General features: G+C 48.7%; 1 protein-coding gene across 2 annotated transcripts in view; it reads left to right on the top strand.

The window, feature by feature from the left end:
- ELL (elongation factor for RNA polymerase II) overlaps window positions 1–27,350 on the top strand; it is a 237,924-nt gene that overhangs the window by 178,594 nt on the left and 31,980 nt on the right. For both annotated transcript variants that reach the window (XR_015302609.1, XM_086947018.1), the window contains exon 7: window positions 19,209–19,302. Coding sequence is in view for 1 of the 2 variants with exons in the window: in XM_086947018.1 (XP_086803144.1) it covers window positions 19,209–19,302 (94 nt within the window). In the remaining variant the exon portion in view is untranslated. The remainder of the gene's footprint in view (window positions 1–19,208; window positions 19,303–27,350) is intronic.

Below are 27,350 nucleotides of genomic sequence, written 5' to 3'. Positions count from 1 at the left end.
TGCATGTAAGAGCGCAAACTCCCAGACTACAGGTGATGCTCGAAAGTACTGGAAACTTCAGGAAAAAGGGTGGCAGCGCAGGCAGCTAACATCTGGTGCATTGCCAACACTCAGGCACTCTTAGCCAGATATGACAGATATGACATTATGATACCCTTGAGAAACTGTTGCAACACCTACCAGATCAGTACAAGGAGGGTGCGGAACTACTAATCCAAGAAGGAAAGCTTATAACCAATGCTTCCATCAAGTGTGCGCTAGACGCAGCTGACACTGCAACCAGGGCCATTAACACTAGCGTCATGTTAAGGAGACATGCCTGGTTAAGAATCTCGGGATTCAAACCAGAAATACAAACTTATATACTCAATCAGCCAGTTAACCCGGACTACTTATTTGGACCTGAGGTTGACACCACCCTTGAAAAAATTTAAAAAAGACACTGAGACTGCAAAGTCTATGGGGGCTCTGCAGTCACAGCAGTTTTGGGGTGGCTCCTTTCGTCGCTCCAATACTAGAGGACCTTCAAGAGGCCAATCCACACAGCAGACACAGTACAATAAAGGAGGTACACAATCCACCTACAATAAAAACCACAGGGGTGGATATTGTCGAAACAACATCAAGGGCAGAGGAAGAGGAAACAACAATTCCAGATCCTCTGCCAATAACAAACAGTGACGCCCTGTCACTGCCCCCCGACCATATAACACCTGTCGGGGGGGAGACTACAACAGTTTCTGCCGGTCTGGAAATTCATCACCACAGACAGGTGGGTGAGAGACATTGTCCAGTACGGGTATTGTCTGGAATTAACATCCACTCCACCCAACATACCACCAAGACACCGTCCTATGTCCACAGAGCACTTACACTTATTGCAGCAGGAGGTCGTCAGCATGCTGCAAAAAGGAGCCATAGAGCTCGTGCCTGTAGAAGACCAAGGCTCAGGGGTGTACTCTCTGTATTTCTTAATACCCAAAAAGGACGGGTCTCTCAGACCTATACTAGACCTCAGGCCTCTAAACAGGAACTATTCAAACAGTTCCTTAGTGATTAACATACAATTCTCCTTAGGGTAGAGGTGAATCAGCATATTGAAACTACATAATGTTAAAGAGACAGTTAGTTATAGATTCCCTACCTTAGAATTTCCCCCCAGGCACCAGACCGGATCCAGAGAATTGTTTCTTAGCAGTACCCCTGCGTGTCGGTAGGTGACGTTGGTCACTTCTGGCGTTGTGGTTGATGGGATGATGTTGCGGTGCCTACTTAGACGCCGCCCCTGCGTGCTGACCTCAGTTCTTTTTTTTCGGCGCCAGCCTAGTGCAGATCTGAGAGCGCTACCAGTTTAGTCACTATTTGATTTTTTTTTTTTTACTTTGTCGACTTCTTGAGTCTTTGAATCCTGGTGTGCAGGGGATGTCCCATCGTCATCCTGCCTTCAAGGCTTGCGGGGCTTGTCACAGGCTTATGTCCGTGACGAACCCGCAGCTCATGTGCCTTTGGTATCTGGAGCGCGACCATGACCCGAAGCCAGGCTATGAATCATAAGTATTTGCGGGAGCGGTCCCGAAAGCTTTTGGAGACCCAGCAGTTAGCTCTACGTCGCTCCCTTTCTCATTCGGGGGGAAGGTATCGAGACTGTTCGCGGAGCCCGCACACCTCGTCCCATTCAAAGTTCTTTGGTAAGTCGAAGCTCAAGAAGGCGGCGAAGAAGCACCAGTGCTCTTCGCCTTCTCCCCATTTGTCGGCTGATGCGGGGGGCTGTCTGATTCTGAGACGACTCCATTCCTCCCTCGTTTCCGGGCGCCGGGGCGTCCCCTGCCAAACATCGTACATTTTACTTAGCCCTCCACTGTATCTTTGGGCAGCCTGATTCTACCGGCGTGCCTTCGGGCCCGCGGAGTAAGTCAGGGGGCCCTGGGCCTTCAATACCGGCGGCTCCGGCCTCGGTACCAGAGGACCCCCGTGGATCCAAGCCTGAATCTGGATCAACGTCTCATCCTCATCCCCGAGATGGAACTGGATCGATGTCGAATCTGACTCCGGAGGCTACTTTTGGTCTCCTGTTCATCCCTTGTGTTCCCTGCCACCCAGATGGTGGTGATGAGGACTGGGAGGGGTCATCAAACCCTTTAGCAGAACAGCTTGAAGAGCCAGACTGGAGAGACGACCTGGGTGACGCCAGTGGTCTGGACACTTCTGCAGAACTTGTCATTCTTTCTCCTCCTACCGTGGCTACGGAGGAGGGAGCGTCCTACGCTGTGGTGGTGCGAAGGGCAGCTGAGGCCCTGGGCCTAGTGCGCCCTTCAGTGGCGGTCAGGACTAATCACCTGACGGGTGCTTTAGCCTGCAGCAACCTCCTCTGAACTTCTCCTGCCCTTTAACGAAGGCCTCACCGAAGTCCTTCTGGTCACCTGGCTCAAGCCCAGCAGAGGGGCTCACCCACCGTCCAACCCCGGACTACTCTCTTTTTCCTCACCCAACACCCTTTCGCCGAGAGCTTGGTGGTCCAAGCCTCCTCTTCTAAGGACGCATTCCCTTCTGCTCCCTGAGACAGGAAATCCAAGAAACTTTATCATCTTGGGAAGCGCATGTTCTCCTAGCTCCAGCTTTGCACTGTGGTCCGTGAATACCGCGTGCCTCATGGGTAGATAGTCCCATACTATCTGGAATACAAGTGCTGCCTCAGTGCCCGGAGGAGGCCATTCTCTCCTAAGCGGTTGCAGATGGGAGAGATGCAACAAAATTCATGATTCGTTGTGGACTGGATACCACCAACTCACTGGGCAGAATGATTGCCACGTCGGTAGCCCTTCGGCGCTACGCCTGGTTAAGCACGTCTGGCTTTTCGGGGGATGTTCATTCAACCCTGCTGGGCATGCTCTTCGCTGGCTGTTGCCTTTTTGGTGACAAGGCAGACTCTATGCTGGATTGCTTTAAGGATTCTCGAGCTACGGCCAGATCCTTGGGCCTCACTGCGTCTTCCCGTCCACCACAGTCTGCTTTATGCAGCTATGGAAGGGGCACCATACTGCATCTGGCCCAGTCTAGCCACTGGTTCACACAAGCTACTCAGCCTCTGCGTGGCTACGGACATGGGAACCAGCGGACGGGCCAGTCCACCTTTCCCACCTCCTCCTCCTCTGAAGGAGCTTCCAAACCCTCCTAGTCCAACCTTTCAGGACCATCATCGGCCAGAGGGTGGCAGGATTCGCCATCACCTTCTCTACTGGCAATCCTTCACGTCGGACAGGTGGGTTTTGCAAATAGTATGAAGGGGCTACTCCTTAGAGACTGCCCCTCCCTGCCTTTCTTTCGATCGCATGTCGGAGGATCATTTGACTCTTCTCTCCAATAAGTTTCAGCTCTCTTTGCCAAGGGAGTTGTCAAAAGGGTCCCTGCGCCAGAAGTAGGTCGTGGTCGCTGTTCCCGCTACTTTCTGGTGCCCAAGAAGGACAAAGGTCTGCGTCCTATCCTACACCTCAGGGCCCTCAACCGCTTTCTCCAGAAGAAGTTCAAAATGCTCGAGTTGGCTCAGGTCCTGTCTGCCCTCCACCCTGGAGACTGGATGCCAGTGTTGGACTTGCAGGACACCTATTTCCATATCCCCCGTCCTGCCAGCCCACAGACGCTACCTACGGTTCACGGTAGGCCACAAGCATTTTCAGTTCACAGTGCTCCCCTTTGGCCTTACCAGTGCCCCTCAGATGTTCACAAAAGTGATGGCGGTGGTCGCAGCTCATCTGCGCAGATCCAGTCTTCCCCCATCTTGACTGGCTGTTGAAGTCTGTCACGACCCAGGCTGGTGGAGGCCGGGCTCCATATCAACCTGTTGGAGCTCCGTGCGATCCACCTGCCTGGCTCTGAATACATATACCTCCCCTTCCCCCCTCGCAAGGGGAAAAGTAGTGCTGGTTTCACAGACAACACCACCGCCATGTGGTACTGCAATAAACTGAAGCTGTGGCCTCCTGTACGCTTTTCCGCATGTACCACTTCTGCCCCGAGTGCTGAAGAAGACGAAGCGCGATCGGGCCCAAGTCATTCTCGGGGCTCCGGACTGGGCACGAACAGTCTGGTACCCCGAGCTCCTGAGCATGGCCATCGACCCTCCGATCAGACTGCCCCTTCGGGGGGTGGCGGGCGGGGGGGGAGAGGATCTTCTCTCGCAGTAACAGGGGATGGTCCTCCACCCGAACCTGTCCAGAATCCACCTACTTGCGTGGAGATTGAGCAGCGACAGTTGACAGCTTTTGACCTTCCGCCCAAAGTTTGTAACGTCATCTTGGCAGCCAGGCTTCCCTCCACTAAGTTGGTATACGCCTGTACATGGAATATGTTTGGAACATGGGGCACAGCAAAGGCTGTGGATCCCCTCTCTGCCCCTCTTTCTGAGATTCGCTTGTTCATCCTTACTTTGGCACAGCAGGAATCTGTTGTGGGTACTCCAAATGGCCATCTTACAGCTATATCTTATCATCTTTCCCTCGGCTACCAGGTCAGCCCTCCTTATTCAAGTCCCCTATTGTAAACAGATTCTTTAAGGGTATTATTCATCTCTTGCCTCCATCTCCTCCTGTAATGCCCCAGTGGGACTTGAACCGTGTCTTAACTTACCTGATGTGTGCTCCTTTCCGGCCTGCCCTCTCGGCTTCTCACTCTGAAGACTGCCTTTCTTGTTGCAATCCCCTCTGCTCGCAGGGCGAGTGAGCTTCAGGCTCTTTCTTCTAAGTCCCCTTTCTTCTCTGTGCATATGGACGAAGTAGCGCTTAGGACAAGACCTTCGTTCTTTCCTAAAGTAGTTACACCTTTTTACAAATCCGACAAACTATCTCTCCGCCCACCTTTTTCCCACCTCTACACCCTTCCAAGGAGGAGGAGAGACCACCGTTTGAACCCAAAATGTGCACTGTCCTCCTACCTTGACTGCACAAAAGATTTCCAGGTGGATGAACAACTCTTCGTTGGCTATGTGGGTGCCAAGAAAGGTACAAAAGCGTACCATCTCTCCATGGGTTGTCCTTTGCATCAAAATATGTTAGGCTTTAGCGTGAAAGGAACCTCCAGTGGAGCTGCGTGCTCATTTCACTAGGCTACGGCAGCAACTACTGCATTGTCCTCGTAAGGCACAGGAAGTACCTACGGTTCGAAATAGCGGGCAGACATTACCAGTTCAAGGTCTTGCCATTCGGCCTAAAATCTGCGCCACGTATCTTCACGAAGTGCTTAGCGCCTGTGGCAGCCTTCCTGCGACAAAGGGGTCACCAGGTTTTCCCCTACCTGGACGACTGGCTGGTGAAGGCGCATTCCCCGGAAGGCGCGGGGGCCTTCATCCAACGCCTGCAGCGCTCTTTTTCAACAGCTGGGTCTGACAATCAACCTCAAAAAATCCTGCATTACTCCATCAACGAGGATCACCTTCCTAGGGGCTACCCTGGACACGAAGCGAACGAAGGCTTTCCCCTCAGAGGACAGGACCAACAAAATACTGTCCCTGGCCGCGGCGGTGGCCAGGAAGCCTCGCATCAAGGTACGGACATTCACCTCCTTGCTAGGGATGATGTCTTCATGCATTCTCCTCATACCTCACTGCAGGCTCCGCATGCGTCCACTGCAGGAGGCGCTGGCGAGACAATGGAAACAGAGTTCCGGCTCCTTCGAGGACATTATCACGATCACACCGGCCATCACAAAGGCCCTTCTGTGGTGGAGAAACCGGACGCACCTGACGGCCGGCTTGCAGTTCCTCCTGCCACCGGCACCACTGGTCATCACGACAGACGCCTCACTAGAAGGCTGGGGCGCAGTACTGTTGGACCTTCGAGTCAGCGGCAAATGGGACGCCCAGGAGAAACAACTACACATCAACCTACTGGAACTGAGAGCAGTGTATCTGGCTCTACAGGCCTTCCTGCCACGTATCGGCTCTTCTCCGGTGCTCGTCAAAACGGACAACACCACGACGATGCACTACCTGAACAAACAAGGGGGAACGCGATCTCTCTCTCTCTCACGAGAATCGCAAAAAATCTGGAACTGGTTGGTGGCGCACGGGCTCTCCCTCAAAGCGGAGTACGTTCCCAGGAAGGACAACACTATCGCGGACGCCCTCAGCAGACGGACCTCTCTCTCCCACGAATGGGAGCTGAACGGCGACACGGTGGCCCACGTCTTCTCGCATTGGGGGACCCCGAGGATCGACCTCTTCGCGACGGCAGGGAACGCCAAATGCCAAAGCTACGCAAGCTGGCATCCCCAACGGGGGTCGCTGGGAAATGCTTTTTCCATCGGCTGGTTCAGCGTGTTTGCGTACGCTTTTCCTCCGTTCCCGATGATACCGAGGCTCCTCCGGAAGATGAAGACGGAACCGTGCACCCTGATACTGATTGCTCCGTACTGGCCGAGACAACATTGGTTCTCGGACCTGCTTCGCCTGTCCATCAGGCCCCCGATTCACCTGCGACAACACCCGAACCTCTTAACGATGTCCGGAGGCCAGGTACACCACCCGAACCTCAGTTCGCTCAAATTATCGGCCTGGCTCCTGAGCACCGAGAGTTCGGAGACCTAGAGATCCCGCAGGACTGCAGGGCAGTACTGGCCAAAGCGAGGGCGGGCAGCACGAACAAGACCTACTCGCTGAAGTGGAAAAGGTTCTGCCTGTGGTGTTCGGAACACGACTTACACCCCCTCCGGATCACCTCGGTACAGCTGCTACCGTACCTCCTCCACCTGGCTCAGTCGGGGCTGGCTCACGCCTCCATTAAGGTTCATCTGGCTGCGATTTCGAGATTCACCAGGACCCCATCGGGACCCTCCCTGTGGTCCAGTCGACTGATAAAACAATTTCTAAAAGGGCTCTACAGATCCTTTCCGAGGCCTCGGAAAGTACCTCCAACCTGGCAGTTGAACTTGGTGCTCAACCAACTCATGAAACACCCATTCGAGCCCATACACCGGGCCTCACTCAAACATCTTTCATGGAAAACGGCACTCCTGCTGGCCCTGACATCGGCCAGACGGGTCAGCGAACTTCAGGCGCTGTCTATTCAGGAGCCGTATCTCCAATTCAGGCACGACCGAGTGGTACTCAGGCCAAACCCTAAATTCATTCCTAAGGTGCCGTCGGACTTTCATCTAAACGAACCAATTGTCCTTAAGTCGTTCTTTGCGAACCCTTCCACGGCGGCGGAAAGGGCGCTGCATTCCTTGGACCTTAAAAGGTGTCTCAAATTCTACTTGGATAGGACCAAAGACGTCAGGAAGTCTTCTCAACTCTTTGTAGCCTACAGCAACCCGCGCATGGGGTTGCCCTTGACGAAACAGAGCATCTCCCGCTGGATTTCTTCAGCGATTGCTTTCTGCCATGATCAGGCCGGACGGCCTTTGACGGACCGAGTGGCTGCCCACTCTACCAGAGCGATGTCAACGTCAGCGGCGCTCTTCGCTGGAGTGACGATCCTGGACATCTGCCGAGCGGCGACCTGGAAGTCCCCGCACACCTTCTCCAGACACTACTGCCTGGACATCGAACTGCAGAAGGACGCTGCAGTGGGACAAGCGGTGCTGCGCCATCTCTTCCAATAAGGTGAGCCTTACCTCGTCCCGCCATCCAGGTATGCACATTCATCATGGTTTTTTATGCTGTATGCATGACTGTATATTACCATGTTTCTCTCGTGTTGTCTGTAAATTGTGCAGATCTGCTGGATGTGAGAATGTGCTTTACCACTATGCATGTATAACTGCTGGCTACTCTGATTCAGGCATGTGAATCTATGAAAGACACCCAAATACTGGATAAGAAATGCATTACTTACCTGTAACAGCAGTTATCCAGTATTGGTGTCTTTCATAGATTCACATGCACCCTCCCGCCTCCCCGGTAAGGACTCACGTACCTCTATGACTACAGTGCCGACACCCTAGCGGGGTGCGTACGAAAATCTGAGGGACTGAGGCTCCTCCCGGGAAGGTTCTAGAGGGAGGTCGGAGCTCATTGGCTAACGATGAGAGTTCGGTCCTTTTTACATAAGGACGTGGAAAGGCCCCAAAGGGGAGGCCCTTCGGCCTATATTCTCTATGTATGTCCTTAGGACATTACTTTTTTATGTACCGGAGGCTCCCGTCTCGGCGACGGGGAATGATTCAGGCATGTGAATCTATGAAAGACACCAATACTGGATAACTGCTGTTACAGGTAAGTAACGCATTTCTTCATGCTGCTAAGGTTGTTATGCGTACTCACCCTAAATTTCTTCCCAAGGTTATTTCTGATTTTCATATCAACCAGACTATAACTTTGCCTACGTTTTTTCAGGATCCTTCATCTCCAGCGGAAAGGTCTTTACATTCCCTGGATGTCAGGAGGGTGTTGAAATTTTATCTGGATAAAACCAAGGATATTCGTAGGTCAGATCAATTATTTGTCAATTATGGATCTGTCAGGACGGGTTTTGCTACCTCTAAGCAGTCCATCTCTAGGTGGATTGTGTCCTGCATACAGCTGTGTTACCAAAAAGCTAATAAGACCTTAGGGGGTAAGCCTAAGGCTCATTCCACCAGAGGTAAAGCTGCCACGACAGCTTTACTCCGTAATGTTCCGATTGCAGAGATCTGCAAGGCGGCCACTTGGAAGTCGGTTCTTACCTTTGCTAAGCATTACTGCCTGGACACTGATGCCAGGGCAGACGCTCAGGTTGGGCAGGCTTCGCTGCGGAATTTATTCGCACTATAGTGGTTGTTTCTGTTTCTCCACCGCCGCTTTGGTGTGGGGATGGGCTTGCCATTCTATTCACTAGATTATGACTATACACAGAGATCCCCTACTACAGAAGGAGTAGTTTCTGTCCTGTAACTCCAGTTCTGTAGTAGGGGTATCTCTGTTATAGTCATAAGCGCCCTCCCGCCTCCCCGGTGGAGACTTCTTCATGTAAATAATGCTACAGGTCTGGCGTTTTTTACGCCTTCAAAAAGAACTGAAAGTAAGTTGGACCTGCTAGGCATTCTGGGATACTGGGAGAAGCTTCTGGAAGGTTTCCTTAAAGGCACAGTATCCTGTTTAAGCCAAATAATGGCAGCCTATGGGGCTTGTCTGTCCAGGTTCTTCTCTCTATCATTCCTGAGGGATCTTGCCGGTGAAGCAAAGGAGATCTGTACAGGCTTTGCTGTTTTTGTGGATTTTATGGTGGAATTTCTAGTTGAAGTACTGGACAGTGTAGCCTTTTTAGGCTGCATTATCTGTCTTTAAATTCTCTCTTAAGTGTCTATGCATTTCTGCATTTTTTTACACTGTAAGAGATTATTTTTGATTGCTCCGGGGTCCACGCACATGGGAGGGACTATTCACTAGATTATGACTATAACAGAGATACCCCTTCTACAGAACTGGAGTTACAGGACAGAAACTACTCCTTAACAAGAAAGGAATCCGATTCCTGCAAGATAAAATATCCATTGCCATGGTCTGGCTACAGTTTACATTGCATAGCAAGGATTGGTTAAACAGCAATGTGCATTTGATTATAAAGGTAAATATCAGTTGGTTAAATAAATTAGCCTCATTCAACACACATCAGCATGTTAGTAAAACAAATTACCAAGTGTCCTTTGTGAATGGTCCAGTGCACCACATGCTTAGCCCCAGGAAGCATCTTCCTCTCAATATCTTCTGCCCTGAAGGGAAAACCGACCACTGTATTAGCCTGCAGGGGTCAACATTAAAACTTCATTTTCCTCTTGATAAAAGCTACTCTTGGTGTTTTGTTTCAGCCATGAGTGATTCAGGCTCTAAAAATAGGGGATGAGAAGGTTGCCTGATGCTGTGCGAATCAAAACTTACAATTGAGCATAGGTAATGAGTCTTCAGACCGGAAACACTGAATGGACTATATTCCATTCTGCTCTATTTGGTCTCGTTTTTTATTATTATTTTTCAACCATCTACTTAAGTGTGTGACAGCTTTTTTGGGGCCTATCAGCATTGTTAGCCTAACCGCAATTCCTCCTGGTGAAAGTTGAGTTTGAATTCTGCTCTGGTGCATAGGGCTTGTTGATTTGGGGGATGTTCATCTTTATGAGCCCTATACACGACCTTTGATTATATTATGAGAGACTTTCTCTTCCTATCGCCATCACTCCGTCCCTCTGTACTGCGGAAATTTAATGTGGACAATAAGGGAATTACTGTTCTCTGTCTTTCTACATCCAGGTTTTTTTTACTCTGTCTTGACGGTGACGGTTAAGTAACACCTGAAATTGGATGATTCTTCCTGCACGCTTATTTTCTCACAATCGTTTGATATATAGGCAAGCTCGGTTTTCCTGCATGGAAAAGTAGACCGATGATGCATCTAATTATATTGTAGCACTTGTATTGTGCTTAATATTTGTGGGGTGACCTAAAAGTGAGTGGGTTAATGTAAGAGGTCACTCAGCTTCTTCTGTGTGGTGTATTTATATTGGGACTTGGGAGATGTTTTGAGGCATGTGAGGGTTGGAGGAATGCTTCAGTGGTGTTGCTTTGGCTTGGATCACACACAAAGGCCAGTCATGCAAAAACATGAGTTGGTTCGAGCAGCACTTGATGTTGCATACCATCTCCTTGTGTCATTTTTATGGGATCAACCTATGTTGATGACACTGTAGTTTGGAAGGTTTTAGTGTTTGGGTACATCCAAGTCTTTACATCTTTTGAAACTCCTGGCATTTGTAAAGGTTTCTTATTCTTGCTGGTACAGTTTTGAGCATGTGGGTTTGTACTGCTAAAGCATTCTCACCAATGCAAGCCTTCAAATAGTTTCCAGGTTTAGATCGGTCTCTATTTTAGGATCCTTCTTGGGTGGGAGGTAGGGTGTTTGTGTGGTTATCCTGCTACGATTACGGTCTCAAAGAACACATTTGAAGTTTCCTATACCTCCACTGTAAGCTCAGACAGTCTTGATTGAGGCTGTTGATTGAGGCTGCTGGGGTGATCAGTGTTTCATGCTTCAACAAATTATAAGTTTCTTTGTAACTTTTAGGCTTTGCCTGGACTAAGCCTGTTGCTAAGATTGATGTGGCTCTCTAGATTGAGATGCAGCCTACAGACTAAGGGTTGCCAGACCATTTTAGAAAACCTGAGAGGGAGGAGTTAACTCATCATACCTTTTCTCCACACTGTATCCATCAGGTCAGTCGAGTGACAATGTTATGTTATGTGCGATCTCTTCTATAGCGCACGGCTACCCCATAGGGTGTCCCGGCGCTTTGGCAAAGAGACCTGAATCCGAAAAACACCAGACAGCAGCTTACAGTGGTCCGAGAGGTCAAGCAGTAAAGAGCCAGGTCTTCAACTCCCTTCTAAAGGAGAGGAGACTGTTGGCTTTCCGAAGGGAGACAGGGAGCTCATTCCAGTGGCGGACCGCCAGATAGCGGAAGGACCGTCCTCCCATCCGGGCACGTCTAATAGGCGGGACAGCGATCGTGGCCGATGTGGCCGACCGCAGCATCATCCTGGGCACATAGAAAGCCATTCGCTTCCTGATATAATTTGGGCCCACAGAATGAAGGGCCTTGAACGCCAGAGTAAGGATCTTAAAGACGATTCTTTTCGAGATGGGCAGCCAGTGCAACTTTTTGAGCAAATCAGAGGCTCTAGCTCTACGTGGAAGGCCGAAGATGGCTCTTGCCGCCGAGTTCTGCACTATTTGTAGTCTGGCCAGCAAGTATTTCGGCAATCCCAGATACAAGGCATTGGCGTAGTCGAGTCGCGATCCGATCAACGCCTGCACAATGATTTTTTTGTATTGTAGGGATAGCAGCGGGAGAAATTTTCTAAGCATCTTCAAGATGCCAAAGCATTTCCCCGATAACCCAATAATCTGGGATCTAAAAGAGAGGTCGTCATCGCATATCACACCAAGATTCTTGGCTTGCGTCAACACTTTCTCAGGAGGAAACATGTCCTGGGGCCACCACGATTTCCAGCACGGATCAGGAGCACACCCAAAGAAAAGCAACTCAGACTTGTCTGAGTTGCATTTTAGGCTGTGCCGTTGAAACCAAGCAAAGACCGAACTGAGGCAGTCTTTGATTCTGGCACCATCAAAAGCCTCACCCTTCCTGCAAGTGAACAGGAGCTGGGTGTTATCAGCGTAGGATATGATCTGGGCACCAAAAGCCTCCGCTACCGCCGCCAGAGGGGCCATATAGATATTGAAACGGGTGGGGCTCAGAATGGACCCTTGAGGAACCCCCACCTCTATCTGCGGCATTTCAGCGGAGAACGGTGGTGCCCAGATCACCTGTCGACGGTCCGAAAGAAAGGATTTAAACCAATCCAACACCGTCCCACGAAACCCGATCTCCCGGAGTCTTAAAAGGAGACCGTCACGTGGGACGGTGTCGAAGGCCGCCGACAGATCCAGCATGACTAATATAGCCTTTCCTCCCAGATCGAGGGTTTCCCTGATAGCTTCGGTGACCTCCAGAAGGGCTGTCTCCGTGCTATAATTAGCACGGAAACCAGATTGTGTATCATGGAGGATGTTGTTGCTCTTGATGAAGTTGGTGATCGAGAGCTGCACATGTTTTTCAACAGCCTTCGCTAGAGCAGGGAGCAGGGAGATCGGCCTGTAATTAGCATGCACCAGGGGATCTAAAGTAGGCTTTTTGATTAGTGGCAGAATCAGCGCGTGTTTCCATGCCGGAGGGACCACTCCCGTGGTCAGGGAGAGATTCAGCAGAGGGTTCAGCAAGCTATTAACAGCTGAAACCACTCTACCCAAACATTTTGCCGGGCAAGGATCCAAAGGTGAGTCTGACTGAAGACGGGACAAGAAATCATGAGAGGTGGCACAGGTCATTGGAGGGAAGACCGAAGGTATGGGCATGTTGTCTTCGCTCAAAGAGGGAGGAGAGATTGATCTATGTGCTGTGACACTATGGGGTCCGAGACAGGAAAAGACTCCTGAATCGTCGTAATTTTATGTGCAAAGAAGACTGCAAGTTGCCTAATACACTCTTCTGTGGGAGAGTGAGAAGGTGAGCAGGCAGCAGGAGAGGCAAACTCCTTGACTATTCTGAAAAGTTCCTTGCTCATATTATCCGCTTTGTCTATTCTGCGTTCCAGATATTCTTTTTTGCCCTCAGCAATGTGTTTATGATAGATCTTAATAGTATCAAGATATTTTAATTTATCCTCCGGCTCGTATTTTTCGCCGCCATACTCTTTCAGCTTTTTTGCACTCTTGGCGCATTTTTCTGAGTGAGGGGGTGAACCAAGGAGCGGAGACATGGCTATGGGCTGATTTGGCTGTCTTCGCTGGAGCTAACTCGTCAAATCTGGCAGTCAACCACTTATGAACCACCTCCAAGTTAGATTCCAGATCGTCAGTAAGCTCGCAGGGATGAAGACGAAGGGCATCAGTCAGCATTTCCACTGAGACTCGATGGAAAGCTCTTGATTGACGGATCTCGCCCTTCTGCACTCTCTGACCTATCGTGGTGTTATAAGGAATACCAAAATTTATTAAAAAATGGTCCGACCATAGCACTGGAAGTGGGGATGACCCAGGTATCTGCCTTGTGGAAAAAATTTGATCTAATGTATGCCCTTTATTATGGGTGGGGCTGTCAATATAGGGAACAAGCCCAAGCAGCGCCACAACCTCCTGCAGTTTAGATGCATTAGGATCCGCTGCCAGATCCATATGCAGATTTAAATCCCCCAGCAGAAGACAATGCGCTGATCGCATACAAGGAACAGAAAGCGCTGCCTGTAAATCATCAAAAAACGTGCCAATGGACCCCGGTGGTCTATAAACAAGGAGGCCCGTGCACGTCTGACGAGACGAAAGACCAAGAGTAAAGCCCAAGGCTTTACAGCCAGATATGTTTTTAACCGGAAACGAGGAACATATTATATCCTTTTCCACAATGAGAGCCACTCCCCCTCCCCCCCCCCCAACTCTGCCATTTCTTAAGATGGTGTAGTTCGGGGGTAATGCACTGGCCAAATCAGGGCCTGAGCCATCCCCGAGCCATGTCTCTGTTAAAAACAGACAAGAAAATTAAGAGTCAGAGAGTAGATTCCAGATGTCCGTGGAATGTCTGCCAAGCGATCTGGTGTTCAAAAGAGCGCATTGACAGTACTGAGAAGGAGATGGCAACACCGTTTCCAAGGACACAACAGGCCGCCAGCCACAGGTCGGACAACCTTTCCTCAGAAGGTCCAAAATCATGGGTGAGGAATGCCTGCACACTCATGGCAATAGGTATACTTACTGCTAAAGGAGAATTTGCATGATACCAGAGATCAGACTAGCCCCCATCTCATCTACCCCTCCATAACCAGCTCAGTGGTATGAATCATTGTGTTAAAGAAGGAGCTGTAGATAATGTTGAGGGATACCCTAAAAAGCATGAGAGGACCTGATGTGCAGCACAAACCAGATGCCAAGCATCTGGTTTGCCTTGATAACTGAATAATAATCAGATAGAGAAAGAAACTATTCACAAAAACGTAAGTTGTTCAATGACATTAGTTTGCTGTACTGTTAATCCAAAAAGTATTTTTTTTAAAAGGAAAAAATATTGCACAGACTAAGAGGTGAATGTAGTGTTACATTTCCATTTATAGCATTTGAGAGATTGTGATCGTGGGCTGTGTGCGGACCGGAATAACAGGCGTGGAGGCCGTATATAGTGGGCTATTTCTGAGCCGGTTTTTATTCTTAGTGTACAGAGGTTTCAGTTCGTGAGAGAAAAAAGGGACAGGGTTGGCTTCGGGATGATGCTTGGTCGTAAGTCGTCACAGTAGTTCCTCGGAAGGGCTGGTTCTTGGGTGGGCGTCGGTTGAGGTCGTCCAGCAGGTCCAGTTGGCCGGTCACCGGGATGATGGTTCCTCAGAGGTATGGGAAGGAGAGAAAGAGAAAGGGCCGTTAGTTCGACTGTTGTACGTTGTCTTGCTTTCGAATACCGTCACCAGGTGTGTGGGATATGAATGGACTGTGAGGAGGGTAGGGAACGGGTCAAGAGGGAAAGGAAAAAGAGTATCAGGGCAAAAGAGGGGTTGATGCTGGCGTGAACAAGTGCGGGGAGTCTGTACAGTGACGTCCGTGACGGAACGGGTACAATACAATATATACAGTGGTAAGTGCAAACGTGCGATCGTGACTGTTTTAAGCTACGGCTATTTACACTCTTCAATATACAAAGGGTTCGTTACTCACGTGCCCCGCCGCAACACTCTTCGTCTGCGGCTCTGCGTCCGTCGTCGGCGTCATGGGCGCCGTGATGAAGTCGTCGGAGTACTTAGACGCCGCCTCCGCTTGCTGACGTCCGTTCTTCTTTTTTCCGCGCCAGCAGCGCAGATCCGGAAAAAGTGGTACCTTAGTCACTTTTTGACTAAACTTTTTTGATCCCTTTTGATCATTTTTCTTGAGTCTTGCGACTCCGGACGGTGCCGATAGAGATGCCAGGTTTCAAGCCTTGTGAGGATTGCGACCGACTGATGTCAGTCACTGACCCTCACCGTCTGTGTCTCCACTGTCTCGGCGTCGATCACGACGACAAGGCCTGCCCCGACTGCCAGGCCCTGACTTCGAAAGCTAGGTGGGAGCGGTCCCGCAAGCGACTCGAACTCCGGCAGTCGGCCCGCGCCGCGAGAGGTTCCGGTCCCAACGGAAGTCGAGGGACAGGTCGCGGGGTAGGAGCCATCACAGCTCCGGGAGTCGACATCCCCGTCCTGCCGGCCCACCGGCGCTACCTGCGGTTCCTGGTAGGCCACAAGCACTTTCAGTTTACCGTGCTCCCCTTCAGCCTTACCAGCGCCCCATGGGTGTTCACGAAAGTGATGGCGGTGGTCGCAGCTCATCTGCGCAGGTTAGGGGTTTCAGTCTTCCCCTACCTCGTCGACTGGTGGTTGAAGGCGGGCTCGCCCCAGACAGTCGTCAGCCACCTCCAGACGACGGCGGATCTCCTGCAACTGCTGGGGTTCTCCATCAACCTGCCAAAGTCACACCTGTGTCCCTCTCAAAAGCTCCTCTTCATCGGAGCGGTTCTCGACTCGGCGCAGTTTCGGGTTTATCCGCCCAAGCAGCGGGTTCAGGATATTCAGGCTCCGATTCCGATCTTTCAGCCTTTATCCCGAGTCTCGGTCAGGTTGACGCTGCGGCTTCTGGGGCTGATGGCTTCCTGCATCCTTCTGGTGCATCACGCCCGTTGGTGGATGCGGGCTCTGCGGGACCTGAAGTTTCAGTGGGCCCAGCATCAGGGCAACCTGTCCGACCATTTCCTGATCTCGGAGTGCACTGCGAAACAGCTGCAGTGGTGGCTCACGGACCGCGATTGGGTCAGCAGCAGATCCCTCTCCCTTCTCCAACTGGAGCACGTGGTTGTGACGGAAGCGTCCCTCCAGGGCTGGGGAGGCCACATGGGAGAGGCGGAGATCAGAGACCTCTGGTCTTCAGCGGAGTCCTGGCTCCATATCAACCTTTTGGAGCTGCGGGCGATTCGTCTTGCACTGAAGGCATTTCTCCCCTGTGTCCGAGAGAGTGTAGTGCAGGTGTTCATGGACAACACCACCGCCATGTGGTACTGCAACAAACAGGGCAGGGTGGGGTTGTGGACCCTCTGCCAGGAGGCTCTGCGCCTTTGGCAGTGGCTGGAACATCAGGGCGTGACCCTGGTGGTTCAACACCTGGCAGGTTCTCTGAACGCCAGGGCGGACGAACTCAGCCGCCGGTGCATGATGGATCACGAATGGCGTCTGAACTCGGACGTGACGCAAGGTCTCTTTCTGCAGTGGGGAGAGCCTTGGTTAGATCTATTCGCCACCGAAGAGAACACGCAATGTCATCAGTTCTGCACGTTGGAATTTCCAAGGCGGCACTTGCTCGGAGACTCTTTTCGCCGTGAGTGGAGTTGCGGTCTGTTGTACGCCTTTCCGCCTATACCACTTCTGCCCAGAGTGCTGAAGAAGATCAAACGCGACCAGGCCCAAGTCATCCTTGTGGTTCCGGACTGGGGACAAAGGTATTCGTATCCCGAGCTACTCAGTATGTCAGTCGATCCCCCGGTTCGTCTGCCTCTTCAGGAGGACCTTCTATCGCAGCAACAGGGGACGGTCCTCCACCCGAAATTGTCCAGTCTCCACCTCCATGCTTGGAGATTGAGCGGCGACAGTTGAGGCCATTTGACTTGCCTCCTGAAGTCTGTAATATAATTCTGGCAGCCAGGCGTCCCTCCACAAAGTCTGTATACGCCTGCAGGTGGAACAGATTTGTGGCATGGTGCACAGCAAAGGCTGTGGATCCTCTCTCTGCCCCTCTTTCTGAGGTTCTTCTCTTCTTTCTTTCTCTTGCCTAGCAGGGCTCTGCTCTGGGCACTATCAAGGGCTACCTTTCTGCCCTTTCAGCCTTCCTCAGGCTGCCTGATCAACCATCTTTGTTCAAGTCCCCTATTGTCAATCGTTTTCTGAAAGGCATCACACACACGTTTCCACTTGTTCCCTTCGTGATGCCTCAGTGGGACTTGAACCTGGTTCTTACTTTTCTGATGTGCGCTCCCTTTGAGCCAGTTGACAACTGTCCTATCCGCCTTCTTACTCTGAAGACTGCTTTCCTGGTTGCCATCACCTCTGCCAGGAGAGTGAGTGAGCTCCAGACTCTATCCTCTAAACCTCCTTTCCTTTCTGTCCATCCGGACAAGGTTGTGTTGCGGACAAAACCCTCTTTCCTGCCCAAGGTAGTCACAGCCTTCCACATCGGGCAGTCCATCACCTTGCCCACCTTCTTTCCGCCTCCGCATCCCTCGAAAGAGGAAGAGAGGCTTAACCGTCTGGACCCAAAACGTGCGCTCTCATACTATCTGGATCGCACACGCCAGTTCCGGGTGGATGACCAACTCTTTGTTGGTTACGTGGGCGCTAAGAATGGACGGGCGGTGCACAAACTGACCATCTCTCGGTGGATCGTGTTGTGCATCCAAGCGTGCTACTCCTTGGCTAAAAGGAACCTCCTGTTGGGCTGAGGGCCCATTCCACTCGGGCCATGGCAACTACCACTTCCCTGGGCCGAGGAGTCCCCTTGCAGGACATTTGTTATGTGGGCCTCGCTGCACACGTTCGCAAGACACTACTGCCAGGACAGCCAAGTCCGGAGGGATGGCTTCTTTGGCTGTTCCGTCCTCCAGGACTTTCTGGTGTGATTATTGGTTCGCAGACCCACCACCGGGGTTGGTATTGCTGGGGTCTCTATTCTAAGGTAAGGAATCTATCACTAACGTGTCTCTTTCAGATGCACAAGTTACTACTTGTGTAACGATATATCTGTAAGAGACATTAGTTAGTGATGGATTCCTTACCGACCCACCCATCCTCCCCGTTCTGCGAACCGATATCTAGGGTTGAGGTCATCCCCTTTCAGGGCCATAGTTTCAATGGCACCAGTGTTGGTTTTTGACATTGCTCTGCGTTTTTGGCGCGGAAAAGCTGTGTCTAAGAACTGACGTCCGCACACGGAGGCGGCGTCTAAGTACTCCGACAACGTCATCACGGCGCCGACGACTGACGCGGAGCCGGAGACGATGCCTACCGACGCGCAAGGGTACTACTACGCAAAAATTTCTGGATCCAGTCTGACGCCTGGAGATATTCGAAGGTAAGGAATCTATCACTAACTAATGTCTCTTACAGATATATCGTTACACAAGTAGTAACTTGTGCTTTAAACTGGTGAAACAGAAGGTCCTCACACAGCTGTTTCATACCCCAAAGATGATGTACAAGTTGTAGATTCTGCCAGACGTCATAACTCTGTGGGTAACCCATGACTAATGTTTCAATACCCTTGACTCAGGTATTTAAAATATATTTCTGAAAATTATTGGGTCAAAAAATTGTTAATGATTGGGGTGGGGGAAAGGGTTTTTAAACCTTAACATGGAGAATTGGATTTACTAATCTGAAATTGATGTCTATTTGGGCTACCATGAAAACAGTGGCATAGGACTTCTGCCAAGTTTGTTTTTTATGCTGTGTAAAACAGATTTCATAGAGTCTTGTGCTAGGTCTGTCTCTGTTTTACTCTCTTAATAGAATTTTTAAAAAATGAGCATCCTTTTCTTAAATTTAGTAGTATGCCATTTTATTCTACTGTGTTTTTTCCATTTCATTTATATAAGTATTCAGTTGTTTACACCCATCTAATTTTGTTTTGCAGAAAACTGTGTCAGCCACACATCTCGGGTGGTTTCCTTGGAGATGTTTCTCCAGCTAGTCCACCAAAGGAGAATGTGAACTCGTCTCCGCAGCAGGTATGTGGATAATCGTTATTTTTTGTTTGAACCATACTCTAGTATCCTGAACAAGATATGTACAAGATTTAACCAAATGCAGGTGTTGGCTAGAAAAACACTTCCTGTCAGGGTACAGAAGTTTTGTAAAATATATTCAACTAAAGCAAATTGTCTTGTATATATTTTTTTATTTGAGGATTTCCAGCCCTTCTAACAAGTGCTGTGATTTGCAGCATGCTGTGGGTTTCAAATACCTGGTTTTGGAGGACATCCCCATAAAAAATGATCTAATGTGCAATGCATTTGAGAAATTAAACTCACAGCATGTATAAACAAACATAACTCAGTATGCTAGTTTGCATAAGCTCATATTATTTACAGTCAGTCTATCTGGAGTGCTATAGTAGGAGAGCTAGAATTACTGGGATAGTTTTATGTAAGCTTTAACTCTGAAAAGAGCAGAAGCTAAGTTTGCACAGAAGAAAATTAGGTTTGATGGATCTAACATTTGAGGGCGTCAGTGGGTTTTACTACCTCCAGAAATAATGATTGGTGGGATGCAGTGATTATGATTGAATATGACTTGAGATAATTTTACTTTGCTGTGTTGTTAATGCCCATTCTATTTTTTGGGCGCCGTGGGGGGAGGGGGGTTACTGAAGGATGGTAGTAGATATGGTACTAGATAGGCTACCTAGTGTGCAGGTAGCAAAGTTAGTGGTTTTGTTTTAGTGTGAAAAGGCATAGTGTTGAAGCCCCAAAAGTAAGCTGTTCAGTAGCGCAATTCTCTCATTGCAATAAATTGATACGGATTTTGGCCTTATGAAATGAGATGTTTAATCTTTCCTCCTACTACACTGCTGGCTATGGGCTGCAGAATTAGTACTTCCTATAAAGCAGTGTGTCCCAAACTATGGGTCGCCAGATGATTTTTGGTGGGTCACAAAAGCCAAAGCAATAAATACAGATGCCATTAGATTTTGTATTTATCTTGTCTCAATTGCTTCACTTTAAAGATAGGTCAAATGTCTTCTGCTGGCTGTGTTATTTTTTTTAACTTGGGGACTGGTTACAAACTCCTCACTCTGCAGTTATGAAAAAATGAGAGCCTTTCCTTTCACAAGTCAACAAAATGTAATGTCAGCCTTACACATCGTTAGGAAAGCGCGAATTAAGCACCTTTTGTAATTCTGAAGTGTGAAGGAAACACAGATTTTAATACGATCAGGATAAATCTTTACGTGGTGATACACAAATATTCTCTGAACTATGATTTCCACACATTATCATTTGTCTGCCGTATAGTTTGATTCGTAAAACTGTAGGCCTATGCAAATTAAGTGATCATTTGAAGAGAAAATGTGTTGTCTGTAAATAAATGATTGTTCTACCACACAATGCTATAGTTATATTAAAAATCGCCCACCACATATCTGTTAGTGGTTTGTGAAAGTTTATAGTACTAAAACCTCGGTCGCTGTTTCAAAATGTTTATGAAACACTACTATAAAGGAATCAAAGTCCAGGTTTAGAGGTACACCTAGATCTCTGGCTGTATTAGTGTAAGTTATGGGGTTTGGGAGACAAGTGAGGTAAGAAGTAAGATGAGGTTAGATACAGTAGGGAAGCTTAGTTTTCACAGAATGAACCTATTCTGGATTTTAAATGCTCATTGTTCCACCATCTATTCGTTTCCAGACTTGAAATAACCAACATTTAACTTTGGGGGTAAATCTGTATGAGGTCCTGTCATGTCGACTGTAAGCCCACAATACCCAAGTGTGTGAGCCTCTTAATACTTTTTTCCACTATTGGGTTTGGTTTGTAGTGAGCTGTATCGGTCATTAGAGGCACTCTAGCCAAGTAATAGCCCTAGTCACTAGCCTGCGGAGGGCTAATTTGCCTGTGGTTGTTCTGTGAGATTACCAGCAAAGCTGTGCTGGATATCCATTATGAGGGTTAATTTGCCCCCACCCACCTCCCCTATAGTGCCACCACACCATCAGGACTGATGTGTCTTTGCCTTGACAGCACAGTGCCCATGCAGCATGGCCCTGCCTAAGATGAAATTGGGGGACTATGAGGGAATTCCACACGTTAAATTGATTGATATCTAATCGTTATTACGGCTGCTTTAATCAAGGATTGCATTTGGTTGCAGCCTGAATTCATACTTACACCTGTTACCACGCATCACTCCTCTTGATTGTGGGTCGTCTTATTCCTTTTAAGAGAAACAATGACATTGCTTAGACAATATTTATTGTGAGTGATGCCTGCTAGATGAATGTGAGGTTCTACACCAAACCATGTCCAATAGTAAGCCCTTATTATATGACCTAACTCCCTATCCCAAAGTGTGCTTACTGTATTTACGAACACCTGTGTTTCCTGTGGCAATGGTAGTACCTGCCATCCCCATGATAGTGCTCATCTGTACGCACTCTGATGATTGAGGGATTTTGAGTGGGATGTAAAGGAGCCTTAGTGGGCAGCTTAAATCGGAATAGGAGACCCGGGCCTTTTATAGAATATCATCTGCATTAATCTGTGATGGAGAACCAGATAAGGCACAGCAGGTCAGATGCTTTGTGTTTTTGGTATTCAGATAATTGGACCTTTGATTTAAAGAGTACGCAGGGAACACTGACCGTTTGAAAAATTGCATTTAATTGCCTTTTTGTCCTGGCTTTTTACCAGCATTCTGTGATGTAATAGGTGCAGCAGTTACACCTACCCCGTTTGGATCGAAAATTGCACTGTGGCCTACCTAGAGAGTTGGCAGAGTAAGTGCACTGGCCTCCTTATGCTCTGGGGAGGGGCATAAATTACACACCTCGTGTGTATAAGAGTGTGCGTGAGCCACCGTAGTAAGGCAAGGGTTGAACTGATTTTGACTCAATATATGCCCATCCTCTGACTGAAGAATAAGCAGGGTGTCGCCGCCATAGGAACGGAATTGAAACCCAAAGGAGGCAACAAGATCCTCCAGCAGGTCAGATATATTTTAAACAAGACGAGACTTCACGAAGAGCCCTGGGTGACCTTACAGCGCAATGTGCGACTGCGAGCCTGAAAAGGCATCAGATGAACACCTCAATCTTGCTTGTAAGAATTATTTGAACCAGCTCGGCGAAATCTTGATTGGGATTTTTCAAGTATGCCCCTATCCGCTCTACAGCGCGACAGATGCATATTCACATGGCTTTCCATCATTATAGCCATAGTTAGCAGAAGGGAGATTGGACGATAATGGAGAGGTTAACTGATCCATTTATTCAACCTCACCTAAACCATCACAGACAAAGACCAACTAGAAGCACATCCGCATCGGCTCCGCATATCGTATCACCCAGTGACCTAGTGTAAGTTCTACTATTTTGGGAAGACTTGTGTAATAGAACTTGTTCTTGTCCACAAGGAGGAGAAATGACGTAAGATGCCAATAATAAAACTTCCTCAAGTCAAAACAATTTGCAGAGTCCGGCTGCAACACTAGATGGCAGGAGCATGCAAGTAATATGCTCCTTTTTAGGTCTCGCTCTCGAGACCTATTGTCGCCGAGTTAGCTCTGAAGGGAGACCGACCTGGGAACGCGCGGCGTTTCTGGTCTGTGGATGCGCTTGCGCAGGCCGGCTGAAGACACGCGCATACACACAGACACACACACACACACAGACAGACGCGCAGACAGACAGACACACATACACACACCGCCCCCCCACCCCCACTATGCCCCACTTACCGCATCAGCGGCCTCAGCCGCCACTCCTGACTTCTGCTGCCACCCACCGCCACTCCTGCTGCCACCGCTCCCGCCTCACGACAGCCGTGAGTGTGCACATCCCGAAACCGGAAGTTCGGGAGCGTGCACGCTCACGGCTTGTTTTAGCCCTTGAGGCTACTACAGAGAAGTTTCGTGTTCATTTTATTCACATTATATCTCTTTGTATTAATCTTGCTTGTCAGAATCAGAAAGGACCTTATTCGATTAAATCAATAATCATTAAAGCAACAACATGAAAATTACAATTTACACAAGAAATAACAGATCCATTATATTACATTAACACCAATGGATTTTTGCAATTTGAATACATGCTTAAAAAAACTTGAAAGTACGGCAATGGTAAAAACTGTGTCCATTCTCTGGCATTCTATAAAAGCTAGACGACATCTGTTAAAATTCATATCTTAAAGCAAGGAGATTATACATTTTCTGCGAGGCATAGTGTAAAATTTACAGAAAAATAAAATATGAATATCTGATTGGGGTGAGGAATCATCACTTGGGCAGGTAGGCAAATTTCGCGACCATAAATTCATTTGTGGGAATGACAAGAGTCTGAAGAGGATGTTTAGTCTGAAACGGGTCAAAAGGAATCGATCATAATTCGACATCATCAGGGTTAAATAGGGCTGTACTTTTACACCAGATAATACTAAGTTATGCGAGGTAACTGTCTGTTTACTCATTTCCACTCGTCTTCTCTTATCAAGGTATTCCAAACTCAGTTTTTTCAACAGTTTTCTGGAGATGTTTCCCATTGATGGAGGATCCTCATAGTATTCACGGCAACCAATTTCAATCATGAAATGTTTGATATAATTTAGCCAGTCAACACTACCCACATTATCCATATTTAGTATATCCTGTAGCACAGCCCGATTTACCACACATTCATTTGTAGTCCATACCCTGTGCCAAAGAAGGATGGGCTGAATTCTAATTAGATCTGAAATATACGGGAGACCCAGTTCAATATGGCAAATATATGTCGAGACACTCTGTGGTACTGCAAGGATATCCCTCAAGAATTTATTTTCGGTTAATTGTAATGATTCTATGTTAGAGAAACCCCAAATACCCGCACCATACAGTGCAACCGAGGTACATGTAGCATTATATATGACCAAGATTTATCTAATTGGTTCATGACCCAGCTTTTTTATAAAAGTCTTTATGGCCATTATTGTTTTTTGGAACAACAGAGTTCTGGCCTTTACAGCACTTGTCCATCCCCCAGATGCGTGAAATAGAATGCCTAGGTAAGGGAAAGTAGTAATATTTTCCAGGGGAACATTATTTAAATACATTCTTTTCATTTGTACCCTGGATCTTGTGCCACAGTTCATGGAGTATGTTTTACTGCAATTAATTTTCAAATCTAAATTCAACATGAACTTTTCGAAAGATATTAGCAGTTTTTGTAGGGCATGGGGAGTACGGGCCATTAAGACGGCATCGTCCGCATACAAGAGTGCAGGGATCGACCTCTTACCCACCCTAGGATATATATCTGCACTCCTGCAGGAGACGACACTCAAGTCCGTTTATATAGAGAAGAAATAAAAAGGGGGCCAAAACGCACCCCTGACGTACTCCACGTCCCACTCCAAAATTCCTGGTACATTCTCCCCCGTCCCACTCCAAAATTCCTGGTACATTCTCCCCCGCGGCCATATCGGACTGAGGCTGATGCTCCCGAGTATAATTCTCTCAGGAGGCCAATAATCGAATCTTCCACACCCAACCCTTTCAAAATTTCCCACAACTTTGAATGTGACACACAATCAAATGCCGAGGATAAATCAACAAACATAAAATATAACCTTTCTCCTTTAACCCTCATGTACTTTTGCTGGATAATCATGAGATTCAAACATTGTTCTACAGTTCCCATGCCCTTCTGAAAACCATACTGTAGGTCGCTCATGATTTCATTTTCCTCTGCCCAGTTCTGTAATCTAACCAGGATGATTCTACCAAGAATTTTTATAGCTGAATCAAGAAAGGAGATTGGCCTATAACAAGCACAGTCTTGTCGATCACCCTTCTTGTATATTGGAACGATAATCGAGGTAAAGCAAGATGGATTCAGACCGTCAGCGAGAGCAGCATTAAAAAGCTGTACCAACAAAGGGCCCCAAAGCTCGTTGTTCGCTTTATATAGATCAGCAGGGATCCCATCAGGGCCGGCAGCCTTGCCTCCCTTCGTGGCCTTCAACCCCATCATGACTTCCTCCAGAGTTATCACCAATTTTTCATCCCCCATTCCAACATTATCCATTTTTGAGACATTTATAGAATGATAGTCATCTTGGGACTTGTACAAATTTGAAAAATGTTCCACCCATTCATCCTCAGTAATTGCTAGCTCTATACGAGCTTTGTGATTATCAAAGAGGAAGGGGGCATTAACTGCCCTCCAAAAAGCAGATGCATCCTTCGATTGGGCGGCCTCACAGAGTGCATATAGGGCCTCCTTTTTTATAGCGGTTTTTCTGTTTTTCAGGGCCTCATTATATTTTTTCCTTAACCCTCTTATTACTAATGGATCCCGGGGAGACCTATGAATAGCGTGTTTCAGATCAGTTAATGCCTTTGTACAGGCGGTATCAAACCAACTTTTAACGCGCCTGTAATCTTGCTTGTCACTTCTCTTGTTATCAATGATGTCAAAGTCAGTGCGACATATTGCATCGATTCTACTAATTTGTTCACACTATTACGAATTATCCAAACTAGAGGACTCTGTGCTGTGCTTCCCAATAGACCACCCGGACACAGCTTCCAGTTCAGTGCGCGCGCTTCCGCTTTCCTCGCGCGCTCCAGTAAGCAGACAGCCGGTCGCGCACGAGCCTCTCCCAGAGGCGGAGGCGAGCGAACCTGGGTCTGGGCGTCCGCCAAGTCGGTGGCGCATACGCAGAGCACGCCGTGGCCCTTTCCCTCCCGTGTGTTTGAACAGGAAGGCGGACATGTTTGTTAGTTGGTGAGGGCGCCTCCGTTCCCCCGCAGGACAGTGACTGTCAGCCCCTCCCCAAGGACCTGGAGCAAAACCGACCCCAGCAGAAATCGGCTTCAACTTCGTCACTTAGACAAGGGCCTAGGAGTTACGGCGGGCAACTGTTCAACACTTTCCCCTTCATGGCCCGCCACAGTGAACACAATTGACCCCCTCTGCGTGATGCATCCGTTCAGGGACTGAACCAAGAGACAGAAAACAGTCACCGCGGAACCACCATGTCAAGCACCGGGGAGAGCTTGGAGGCCCGCCTGGGGCGGATGGATGCCATGCTGCGGGACCCTGCCAGCCAAGTCAACACCGACTGTCTGCTGGTAAGTGACCCGTTGGAGTGCATATCTCAGCCAGGCGGTGGAGCCAAGGGGTGCCCGGCACAGAATATGGGCTGCACAGACCTGTACTTGAAGCTGACCTCGGCCTGTGGGTTTGCAAAGTGAAGTTTGTCCCCGAGAGCAGTCTGGCTGCTTTCAATGTTTACTTTAAGTTAGGGTGGCGGGCTCAGGCGACCCCTCACTTTGGCAATGCGCCAACTGTCAATGCCCCTCCGGGGGCGGCCCAGTGTGTTCCCAGGCCAGCCCGCTGGATGACAGCTCCTGCCCGGTGCCGCCCCGGGGTGTGACAGGGCGAGTCCGGCACCTGCGGGCGGGGACTGTTTACCTGCCCCCAAGCCGTGCTGCAACTATTAGGAGCACCTATCTGGCTTTCCCATCGACTCGACGCGAGTTCTGTGTCTGCTGCTTATTTGGACTGTAATTATCAAACCGATCATTGTTTCTGCATAAAATTACCCTAAAAGAAAACGGTCCTCGCTAACCCCCTCCAAAAATGAAATCCGTAATCTGTCTCTAAGGCATCCCCGCCAGTTCCGTGTAGGTGTCACTAGAACCCGCTTCCAAACAGTTTGTTAGCAGTCCCTCTCCGCTCGGTACCCATCCCCTGTATCTATTTTCTTGGTAGAAGTTTCTGCTCTACGTATTTTCACGCAGCTCTTTAGTTAGGAAAAGGTTCAAGGCTTTTTTTTACCCATACAGACAGAATATGTATTGCATTGTATTATACTTTTTGTATAGCTCTTACTACCATTACGCTGGGCGCTGAGTATTATCCGCACGTGCTACATATAGGCTCCTGGTGTGTGTTAAATGTCTTTTCTTTGCTTTAAGCCTGTGCGAGAAGTGCTTCCACGTCATGGGCGAGGACCACCAAGGTGGGGCTATGGTGTTATGGAACGCAGAGCTTAGCTGTATCGAGGATGAGGAA

The sequence above is a fragment of the Lissotriton vulgaris genome, chromosome 12 (genome assembly GCF_964263255.1).
Source record: "Lissotriton vulgaris chromosome 12, aLisVul1.2, whole genome shotgun sequence".
NCBI classification, from domain to species: Eukaryota; Metazoa; Chordata; class Amphibia; order Caudata; family Salamandridae; genus Lissotriton; species Lissotriton vulgaris.
This window is presented reverse-complemented; position numbering and strand designations above follow the sequence as displayed.